At 29.8% G+C, this 12,276-nt stretch overlaps 1 protein-coding gene across 4 annotated transcripts in view; it reads right to left on the reverse strand.

Moving 5' to 3' along the window:
- Nucleotides 1–517: 517 nt before the first annotated feature.
- Nucleotides 518–12,276, reverse strand: part of LOC117179535 — a 220,077-nt gene continuing 208,318 nt past the window's right edge. For 2 of the 4 annotated variants that reach the window (XM_033371431.1, XM_033371430.1), the window contains 4 exons: nucleotides 3,087–3,261; nucleotides 2,834–3,007; nucleotides 1,308–1,396; nucleotides 518–1,214 (listed from right to left, as the gene is read on the reverse strand). In XM_033371431.1, the coding sequence (XP_033227322.1) occupies nucleotides 1,378–1,396; nucleotides 2,834–3,007; nucleotides 3,087–3,261 (368 nt within the window). In that variant the 3' untranslated portion in view covers nucleotides 518–1,214; nucleotides 1,308–1,377. Of the gene's footprint in view, nucleotides 1,215–1,307; nucleotides 1,397–2,833; nucleotides 3,008–3,086; nucleotides 3,367–12,276 lie in introns of those variants that run through there. The other 2 variants (XM_033371428.1, XM_033371432.1) reach the window with 2 other exon arrangements.

A 12,276-nucleotide genomic window follows, 5' to 3' on the forward strand; every position in this document is an offset into this window, starting at 1 on the left:
AATAAATTGTTTGAAAAGTTTATTTGGTCATAAAATTCAAAACAGAAAATAATACTTCATTTATTAGAATTGACCAATATTAAATAACTACACAAAAATCATAATTAGTGCCAAAAATTCGCAAAGCCGAATTTTTCACATATGGAGTGTTTTTGGGACCATGTGTGACATAGGTATAGGGACGATACTTATAAAAAAATTCTTGATTCATATTCTATACATTATTATGAAGAGAAGTGTTGAGTTTTAACTCAATTCACCTAATCTTAAAGATTCTGAATAAAATTGACACAAACGTATTTTTTTCTTATGGGGAACTCATGTTAAACATCATGGGGCTTGCAGAACCTATAAATATCATTTTAAAAAACGCATTCATTGTTTTTTAAATTTGCACAAAATCAGGAGCGACATGCCTGAACATTGTTTTAAAAAATCTGGATCACCTTTTAACTCAGTGATTAACGCAGTAATGGTTTTCATTTTAGGTATAAAAAAAATTAAGGCACGTAACACATTTATATATTTGAAATATTTTTATTTTTCGTACAGTTTAATATGTAATATAAACATATAAGATAAATATTGTTACACTTAATCTCAAGATGGGTTGCCATCTCGCTCTGAATTTGGGTACGACACTGTAATTTATTGTTTCGCTAAAAAATACTGTAAAAACAAGTCACAACAGATGATTTTCATACCCCAAGTCAGAGAAAAATGGTACCTTCTTGCAGAGTAACTTCTGTATTACCAAGGTTAATTTTTGTTGCCGAGCAATTCCATATTTATTCAAAAAATATCTTTTCAAAACTGGGTTGTATTATGAATAATTAAAAGAAAGTAGACCTTAATATCATTAAAGTCGGCAAAGTGATGAAAGTTTGAGCAAAAAAGGACAAAAATTTTCAACTCTAAATTTCTTTCTGTTTTTTTTTTTACTTTTTCAAATCTTATTTTAGGGTTTTTTGTTTAAACACCTTGAAGATAGGGTTCTAGGATTTTCGTAAAATTACTAAAAATAGCTGAAATTCTTCAGATAATTAGACATGGAATTGCTCTGCAGGGAAATGGTACCCAAAAATTAGCTTTCGACCGACACTTTTTTTTAGTAAGAAGCCCACCATATATGTTAACTAGATATATATATATGTAATTTTCGGCGGTTTGCCTTATCCAACAAGTGTAATCCTTAGATGGATCCAATCATCTAACTGTAGAAAAAAAACAAATTGTAAATTTCTTTTAAATATAATGTTTGAATAGAAAAACTTAGAAAAGGATAACATTTAAAAAAATCTTTGTACCATAAGATGTAGACGAACAACGCCAAAGTGGAATGGTTTACTAGTTTAGATGTAGAATTGAGGCTCTGGATCAAAGAATGAGTGGCCGGCTAGAAAACGAGAAGAAGAATTGTCCTAAACTTTTATTGTCCTAAGACTTGTGATATCCAAATTTTAAAGTTCAAAACATTAAATTCAAAAAATATGGGTTTGTAAAGAATGACAAGAAGACACTTTTTTGCATTTAAAGTTGTTCATTCCGATATATATTTTTAATAATAAAATTGAAAAAGGGATGGAAAAATTTCGTCGAATTCAATTAATTTTTAAAACATAAATCGTCTCCCATCGGACAAATATTATTTTAAATAATTAAATTTTGGTATATAGACGCGTTCTATCCTAGAGATGGCTAAAAAATAAGGAAAAGGGTTTTTTAAATTTAATTGTTTAATAATAATAAATTGCAAATGGAGACCCGAGGGTAAGCACGTTTTTTATCTTCGGCAAAGAAAAGTACTGAGTACACTTTAAAGCTGAAACAACTTGCATTGAGCCATTCATTTCTGACTATTTGAGAAAGATTTTTTGTAATTTTTAGATTGCTTCATTGAGAATTGGCTGAAATATCCATTTTGTAAAAATCACGTGCAAAGTCGTCTGCGATTGTATCGTTAGTAAATTTAAGCGTTTCTCAACGTTAGTACTCTCGCCTATACAGTATACATTCTACTATAAAAGTCTAATTTTTTAATTAAACATTTAAAAAGCCTGCTGTTTTCCCCACTTGATAGAAAATCGAATGCTTTATATTTTTTAACATTTTGTTTTTTTCAGTAAATTAGAAAATAGATGAAAAATAAGAAAGTTGTGTCTCGCAAGTAGTAATTACTTTAAAAGCCTTAAAATCATAAACCTGTTTTATTATATTAAAAAAAAACAAAAGTAAAGAATAGGGTTTCGCGAGTTTTTAGCTCTAATTTTTCTATTTTGCTGTCTGTTTCAGTAAAAATTGTTTTTAATATATCAAATACCACTTATTGCTGCTAAGATCTTTAAAAAATTTCAATAACCAATTAATTATTATTTATAGCCATTTTCTCTTTGAATAGATACAAAATACTCTCAGAATATTACAATATAGTAAACTCCGTAATAAAGTAATAATCTGACAAGAATAAGTGATTATATTTGTGATATAGCATAAACAGGTTTATAATTAATAAAGAAAGTATCTAATTTTAATATTTTCTAAAATCAGTGCTTGCATTCGAAAATTGTACATAAAAATTAGTTCGTTTATTTGTTTTAGTTTTTTGAATTATTATAATTTTTTTAATTAGTTCAACGTTCATTAAAAAACTGAAAATACCATTTTTGTCCCGAATTCATTCTGGTACCTCCACTGATAGGAGAGTTTAGTTTGGAGATTCCAATTTATAAAAGAATAAAAAATTATGAATTTTTTTGTCCAAAACTGCTGAAAACAATTTTATGTTGTACTCATAAACAATTTTATAAAAAGTCTTAAATAGGAATACACTTACTTGCAAACGGGTATAAGTGTCGAGAGCGTGCAACCTGGAGAGCAGCATTGTGGAGCGACGTTACTAGCCCTTGTTATATCATAGGAACTGACGCAAAGCGAATCAAGAGCGGTATAAAAAGCGGTACCACAGAAAATAAAACGTGGTTGATTAGGATTAGGTGTCTCCCGCGGGCTGTAAACAAATTTTACATGTTATATGGTGTATACTTATAAACAGCTTTAGAAGAAGGGTTAAATAGGAATATACTTACTTGCAGAACACTGAAAGTGCCAAATATGTACATCCTTGCGTGCAGCAATTATTAGCTTGTGTCCAGTCATAGTTTAGATCATAGCCTCTTGGCTGGCACACAGCAGCAGCAGCTCTATTAAGATCGTCACCGCATAATATATAACGTGGTTGAGTTGTCTGGCAGTAAGAAATTTCTGCAAGATGAAAGATTACAAGAGCCATAAGAACATAAGTCCAAAAATGGCATAACGTCGTTGAAATAGTTAATTTCATCTTAAATTCGCGCTCTTCCTCAAATTTTCAATATATTATTTAAATTCACATTAATATTTCCAGTCGCTTAGCTTCGACTTTTATAGCAACCTCGCTGCCAGATAGCCGGTGAAGTAGGGATATATTGATTGTTAATAATGGACAATCAGAGAAAAATTTACCTTGAAATAAAACAAACGTGGTTTTGCGTCTTTAAATATCTATATATAGATAATTGAATTAAATAAATCAGGATTTTTACTGGTGAACACTTGAGTTCTTAATGATTCAAATTTGGAGGGTAGCATTTTTTTAACTTCCTGCCAAATATTTTTTTCTAAAATTCTATAATCCAATTAAGAATTAAATATAATTGATTCCGAACAATTTCATTTGGAAAAGAGAATTCAAATATTTTGGTCGGTCTCGTTCGTTTTCCAAACATATTCTAAACCCAACTTCTCGTGCATTTATTTGTTACTAATCATATCGTCTCATGACTAACTTCCTATCAAATTCGACCGATAATATCAAAAAAATTAGAACTTTCATAATAAAAGTGATTTTTGAAATTAATTCAATGTATATTAGCAAACAAAATTAAAAATATATTTAGCAGATTCGAAATTTAAATTAATTTTAATCTTTAACAAATTCCATAATTTCAATGATGATTTTGGTGAAAAATTCTTCTTTCTGATTTGAAAATTCAACTTTTTTGGTAAAAAGTTCAAAAATTTGGTTTAAATATTAATTTTCAGTTTTAATTCAGTTTTAAATAATTGTAGATAGTAAAGATAAGATTTTATAAAAATATGTAGACGGCAAGCTTTTAAAGAATGAAAGTCATGTGAGCCCTTAGGTGACACATTATGACTAACTATTTCATTAAAAGTTAAATTTTCTGTTGAGAATTCAACAGTTTTATTAAAAAGATTTTTTTTCAACTGAAAATTTAACGATCCTATTTTTGGTTGAAAAATGGCCTTGCTAGATTAAAAATTCTACTATTTTGTTTCTGTTAGAAAATTAAACTCTTTTGTTAAATATTAAATTCTCTGTTGAGAATTCAACAATTTGATTGAAAATATTGTTTGTTTTTTTGTTGTTGAAAATTAATTTTTTAAGCTAAAAAATTTTATTATCCTATTTTTGTTTGAAAATTCGTCTTTTTGTCTGAGAAATTCAACTATTTTTCTAAAATGTTAAGCTATTTGCTAAAAAGTTAAATTTTCTGTTGTGAATACAAGAATTTGAGTGGATTGTTTAATTAATTTGTTTAAACTGAAAGTTCAACTAATTAACTGTTTTTTATCATCAGAAATTTTGCAAAGATAAATTCCATATAATGTAGTAATAATATTTTTGTTTTTATTTCAAAAATGTCAATTATAAATATGAAAATATGTAACAGCAAAGTTTCCTACTGAGAAAAACCTTAAGTGATATATATTGTTTTCAATAATCTTATAATAATGAAAATATTAATATGAAATGTATTAAGAACAGATTAAGTAAATTATCGATCAGTTCTCGTATCGTCTCGCTCGAATTCAACATTAATTCTTTTGGAAAATTCACTGTTCCAACACAAAACGATCACTTGTCATAAAAATTCACAATTCCAACTTAAATTTATATTTCATTATGCTTCTTTTTTAAATCCAAATATAAATTCCCTGTTTCAAGCCAAAATTTTAATGCTAATCGAAAATTCACTGATCAAAATCATAATTAAAATTTTTGTTTCAGATATGAATTATAATTGTTCTCGGTCAAATTCTCTGATCTTATTCAGGAATTACATATAATTTCTTCGGAAAATTTCCTATTAAACGTAAGTTCAAAAAGTCAAATAACCTCATTGGAATAGTAGATTCCGTACTGAATTCGCGACCTTCTTAAAGTTTTTTATATAAATTTCAAATCCACATTAATATTTCTAGTCGCTTCGCTTAACTTTTTATAGCAACCTTCGCTGTCAGACAGCCTGTAATATATATAAAGTATACACTCGGAGTAAATGAGTATTGTCCACACCGAGCGAAATTGGTCGAAATAAAATTTTTTATATTTCTGTCAAAAATGTATTTATTTTAAAAAATCCAACGTGATTTTGAAGTTTGAGTCAATGCCTTTCAAATGCAATGGGCTTTGTCAAAAAATTGAGTTTTTTATCGTAAAAAACAATCATTGTTTTTTTTTTTTAATTTTTTTGCCCCCACAACATTTTTGTGTAATGTTTTAAGGAACTTTAGATTTGAAAAAACCGAAATGAAATAGTTGCATAACATATGATTGAAAAAAACATACTTTGTTAACACTGAATATTTCAGCATTATAGAAAAAACTCCGAAAAGAAAAATGATTTTACATGTACAATAAGTGTGTGTGAAGAAAAAATCATATGGAAAAATGTTATTTTTTATTTCATTTTTTTAAATGAACATTTCCTTTGAAAAAAGTGCTTTTTTCCTCAAAAAAATGTCAAAACTTTAAAACGGCTCAATAAAAAAATTTCATCTTGGGCTCATTTTAAAGAAGATACAAATAAGGATCTATTTAATTAAATTTTTTCAAATCTACAAGTGCTTTCAAAAATTACATTTGCATTTGACAGGCACTGATTCAAACTTTAGAACCATGTTGGATTTTTTTATTACATGAATTTTTTACGGAGATATAAAACTTTTTATTTCCACAAATCTCGCTCAGGGTGGGCAATACTCGTCGACCGGAAGTGGATATATGGTTAAATTTTGATAATGGCAATCAGAGAAAAATTTGTTTTAAAATAAAGCAATCGTCCTCTTGCGTGTTTTGTTTTAAAACACGTAAATATTTTAGTATGCGAACAGAATTATTTGGCTGAATGATTAAATGAAGATTACCGCAAATGACTAACGTTTGTTGTAAAAACATTCTCATTGAGAAAAATGAAAATCCGCTGAACCTTACATTTGAGAGAAAATTCTATTCCAATTTCTCTTAGTTCACAAGGTGCGTTTCAAAACATATGCATAACTTTTTTCTAACAATTTTGGCCCTTCAATGAAGATTATTTTCTTACTTAAAAGACGAAGTTTCAACACAATATACTAATATTCAACAAGTTCAACGACGACTTTTCTACGAAATTGATAAATATGCAATACAAAAGTATGAATTTTCAAAAAAAGCTTGAATTTTATATCAAAATAATTAAATTTTCATCCAGAAACATGTGTTTCCAAATAAGAAAATTAACAATTTCTACCAAAAAATACTTTAAAAATAGCCAGCATCTTTTTCATAAAAGATAAAATTTGTACGAAACAAGATGAATTCCTATCGAACAATGTTAATTTGAAGACAAAAATAAGAATTTTCAACAAAAAAGTTCACTTTTAATCAAATAGTTTAATTTCAAATGAAAGAAGATCGATTTTAAGCCGAAACTGGCATAATTATATTTTCAGCTTAAAAATTTATTTAAAAAAAAAAGATTTTTTAACAAAAACGTTAAATATTCATTCAATTAGTATAATTTTCAAATAGCCCGTGTGGAAAAATGCAGGGGCCCCCGTCAGGGTCCACATGGATTGCCCCCATGCCTTGTGGAATCCATGAGGGCAATCCAGACGTGGTTCCTTATGGAAACGACATGCTAATCCATAGGGGCATAACCTGGACTTTCCTCATGGATTCCTCATGGTTGCCACCATGAAAGCCCTGTTGTTGCTTTGTTGCCAGTGCTGGCACCTGTACTGGCACATCTCAGGGATGATAACACTATTTTGTACTGGGCTGTCAGTGTTGGGCCAGCACTGGATATCGCTACTAGCACAGCACAATTATAACAGGAAATTCACATGGGCGGCAGTACTGCGTCACTGCTAACTAGTACCGTACTGCTATACTCTAACCATATGATAAAAAATTTATTATAAAATAAATATTAATTATTGCGAGTATTTTGTCTGCTGATATTAATAAGATCTGTTTAGATTTAATACATATATTACATTTTTAAACATTATATTACAAATAAAATTTCTAACGCTACGGGGTATCGAACCTACATAAATCTATCCCTAAATCTATCGCCTAGTAGTCGGGAGTGCTAACCCCTGCGCTAAACCGCCAAGTTGAAACTCGATGAAAAAGCTATCCTCATAAGCTACAGTTCAAAAAAGTTAAAGTACACGAACTGTTAACAGGAATATCAATAAAATAATTATTAAATAATTAACTGAAATCAATTACCATTTTTCTTCACGTAATATTTGGTTTTTTTACGTTTTAGACTACTTTAAAACTTTTTACAATGACGGGAAATCTAATTTTTTATTAACATTACAAATTTTTCATAAAAGATGAAACTTAGAATTTGTTCTTCAAAAAAAGCAGGAAAAAAGTTGTTTTCGGAGCAGATATATTTATTTTATTAAATTTTAGAATGCATGAACTATATTTCAAAACGCATTTTTTTATGTCCATTTTTAGGGTAGAAAATATTTACCTTTCCCACTTAGAAATTTTAATTGTTGATCCGCGAGGGAAATCGATCTGGGCCTTTAGCGGGGGCCTCTATGGAACATCCATATTGTCAAAGTTATAATTTCAAAAAAGCGTTATCGAATTTTTGTCAGAAATTCACTGTTTGTAAGTCTGAAATCATGAAACCATAAAATTTGTGGCGCCAAAACAATATTCACCCTTTGAACTTGGAAATTTTAATCGTTAATCCGTGAAGGCAGTCGAGCTGGGTCCCCTGCGGGGACCCCTATGAAACATACCTATTCTGAGAGTTCCAATTTTAGAAAAGTGCCACTCAGTTTTTGACAGAAAATCATTATTTTTAAGTCTGAATTCATGAAACTGTAAATTTAGTAGTGTCGAGAAAATATACATCCTTTGGACTTTGAAATTTTAATCGTTGATCCACGAGGGCAACCCAGCTTCTACCCCTGCTGGGATCCCTATGGGACATCCAAATTGTGCGATTTCGAATTGCCAAAAAGAGTCATCCAATTTTTTACAGAAATGCATTGTTTGTAAGTCTGAACTCATGAAACCTTAAAATTTTTGGTGTTGAAAAAATATTCAGCCTATGGAAATTGAAATTTTAATCGTTTATCCGTGAGGGCAATCGAGCTGGTCCCTCGACGGGGGCCCTCATCCTAAGAGGTCTCGGCGGGGCTTTTTCCACACGGGAGAGAAGATCAATTTTCAATGACAAATATAAATTTCCCAAAAAAAAGGATAGTTACATTTTTAGGGAAAAAAGAATTCAACCAAAAAAATTAATTTCAAAGAAAATGAATAAATTTTGAACTAAAATGATGAATCTTCAAGGAAAAAAATGAGTTTTAAAAAAAGTGGTTCAATTTTCAAATACAATTCTTTTTTTTAAACGCATTTATATATTTGAGAATCTTTCAAATACTGTAAAATTCTTGAGTAAATTTTCCATTTTTTAAGATGATTACAAAAGTTATTAAGATAATCTTGTATAGCATTCGAAAATCAACATTTTTTTTCTCTTGGCTTTTTTTCATATCGTGCTTTGACTTAAAATGTTCATTTTCGTGTGTTTTTTTTTTAATTTTGTAAATGCTGTAACTCTGGTTATTTTTAGTTTGATGAGAAATGTCATGTTGATACAGTTTTTGTTTTTTTAATTCTATGAATATCTGTACAGAGGATTTTCGAATTTTGAAAAAAGTATCTAAAATGGATGTCTAACGAACTTGGCCTTTATTTTAGAACACAAAAAGAGTGTACCAAAAGCCAACCTAATAGATTAATTTTTTCAAAAGTTATCGTACTCACAGGCAGACATATATACAGACAGACTATTCACAAAAACCTGCTTTTTGCACTCAGGTGGTCTCAAAACGTGGACATTTGACAAAAACTGGGGTGGTAAAGTTTTACACAAATCTTATACCTTCTCTGATGAGAAGCTGTAAAGATGAATTCTCAACTAAAGATGTAATGGCTTATATTTTAACCAAGAAAGATTTTAACTTGAATGAAAAACAACTGAATTGGACGAAAAAATACGAATTTCCAATAAATGTGTTTAGATCCCAGTTGAGATAGTTTTTAGATCCCAGTTTTTTTATGCATATTTGTACTCTGAATTTTGTACGTTATGCAATATAGTTTAGACTGTTGGAGCGGAGTGCACAAAACTGCCGAAATCTGTGAAGTATTCAACAATCACCTAAAACCTACGATAATTTGGTTTTGACCTTAGAAAGGGTTTTCGCGGTGGCGCGAGCGGGGGAGTGAGTTTCTTTCGTTTTTAGCATCTGTCTTTGTGGGAACTTTCAATTTGAATAAAAAATGCATTACGTGATTTTATTTTTTTTTATTTTGTATTATTCAAGTAATAACGCTGATAGCACGGAACGTTTCCGGAACGTGTAAAAGTTCCGCCGCCTGAGGACGTTTCAGGAACGTTTCACTAAAACGCTCCTGACAGAAATGACCCTTATTGTTAATATTATACTGCCCTACATGAGTTTTGCGAAAAAATTAATGTGGAAGAGAATGCAAAAACCGATGTAGCCGAAGAAGAACAAACCACTAACTCTATTCATTGAACGAAGTTGCATAGTTTTTAAATTTCTTTATAAAATTCATTTAGGCAGTCGTTTGATTACTTCGTAATCAGATTTCCAAAAATCCCTAGAGCAAGAAAATTAACTAAACCCGTTTGAATTTCCAAAAATCGTCCCCCATATTGGATTCGCCATTTTGAATTATTAAAATTATCTGCATATTCGTAGTCAGCGACCCTTAAAATCTCCGAGTCAGAAGTTTCAAGCGAAAAACGGTCAAATTTTTAAAAAATGGTACGCCATATTGTATACGCCATTTTGACTTTTTTAAACCTAACTGCTTATTTTTAATCAGCGACTCTTAAAACCTTTAAAAGCACTGCATATTTTATTATGCCTGGCCTTGGATGTACACTACCGTTCAAAAGTTTAAGTTCACAACTCTTTTTTTATGATTGATTAAGTTCTCTTAATTTTAACTCTGTCAAAGCAACAAATTTTTCTCTTTAAAGGATTAAATGCTATAAAAATTCTGTAAAAAATGAGCCCAGGATGAACCCTATTTGTCCATTTTTTAAAGTTGATATTGCAAGAACAGTGTATATTTCAATGTTTTCCTAAATTTGCAATAACTTTCTTAATAATCAATATTTTTAATGTTCTTGGTCTCGTTTTGAAGATATTTTTTCACAGTATCATTAAAGCTTATGATTATGAATCTTGAAAATTTGCTTATCGAATTACAAGGAATTGAAGTTGTAACAAAAAAGTTGGAAAAATTTCAAAACATCTTATTTCTACGCAAATCAGAATAAAAATTAAATAAATATATATTTTGAGGAAATTTCATAGAAACTTCATAATTATATGTTTCATATATTCTACAAAAATATTTTAGTTACTACAGAGAATATTGTAATTTTTTCAACTTTATCGTTACAGCTTCAAGTCCTTGCAATTTGATTAGGTAATTTTCAAAATTTATAATCATAAGCTGATATGATACTATGAAAAAATAGCTTCAAAATGAGCCCAATAACATTAAAAACTATTGAACATTAAGGAACTTATTGAAAATTTAAGAACACATTGAAATATACACTTCTTGAAACATCTACTTGAAAAATAGACAAATAGGCTTCATCCTGGGCTCATTTTCTTCAAAATTTTTATAGCATTTAATCCTTTGAAAAGAAAATTTTTTTTGCTTTGACAGAGTTAAAATCAAAAGAACTTAATCAATCATCAAAAAAGAGTTGCACTTAAACTTTTGAATGGTAGTGTAAGTACGCTAAAATCCTTTCTGTTTTCATTTTCTTCCTCCACTCCTAGAAAAAAAACACACCCCCCACTCTAAGGGTGCACACGATTAATTTGGTATATTGCTCATTTGAAAGGGACTATTTTCACAAAAACGTGACGTGGTGGGAAGCTTTGGAACCTAGATTCGTGTTTAGTGCGAAAAATCCATTCCGAAACACTAGGTGCCATCTTATTCGCTTAAAAAGTATTAAAATTTGCAGGGCAGTGTTATCCATAAATATCGCGTAAGACGTAAGTGATCGCTCAAAATCTGTTAGTTTATGAAATGGAACATTGTGTGCTATTAGGAGAAAGGCTTTTATCACTTGTATACTTTTCCTTTTCCGAGACCACGTTTATTATTCTTAAAAAAAATCTTCTTTTAATTGCAATGATGTTTTTGCATTCGACATTCATTTTAAATTGTCAATAAACAATATAAAAAAAGAAAATAACAAATTAAATAGAAAATTTTCAATTTGGTATAAATGCACTTTCTTAAAATTGTGCTTCGATATGCAGTTACTGGGAAATCCGGAAACGTACTTAAAGATAAGTAATTCATAGCAATTCATTATAATTTCACGATAAAAGAAAGAAAACAAAGGAAATTTAAACCTACAAACTAAAAATAACGCCGAGATTTTGAACCGCGGGCGGGGGGAGGCTCGCTTTTTATTGTAAATTCAAAGATATAGGCCTAAAATAAACACACACGACTCTCTAGGTTCCAGTTTTACTTCCCGCCCTCTCCCAACCCTCCCTTATTAACTGAAGTTTTTGGTGGGACTGACGTTAGAACTACTATCTCCACCATATGACGATTTGATACTTAACTTTGACATGATTTCGACTCAGCAAATAAACTTATTGCATAAAGGTGTTAGTTGAGCGTATAATCTAAACAATGAATAATACAAACTACAAAATAGCCTCGGAAAGGACTGGAACTTATAATGACAAAAGGCATGCACACTGAAAATCTAAAGGTCATGTTTCAGCCGACGAATGGAGACTGGGTGTTTGGAATGCTAGGGGAGTAAATGATCTCAAGGTAAAAGAATTGCGTGAAACTATGGACGTGAAGAAACTAGATATTTTATG

This window comes from Belonocnema kinseyi, chromosome 9, assembly GCF_010883055.1.
Source record: "Belonocnema kinseyi isolate 2016_QV_RU_SX_M_011 chromosome 9, B_treatae_v1, whole genome shotgun sequence".
Taxonomy (NCBI): domain Eukaryota; kingdom Metazoa; phylum Arthropoda; class Insecta; order Hymenoptera; family Cynipidae; genus Belonocnema; species Belonocnema kinseyi.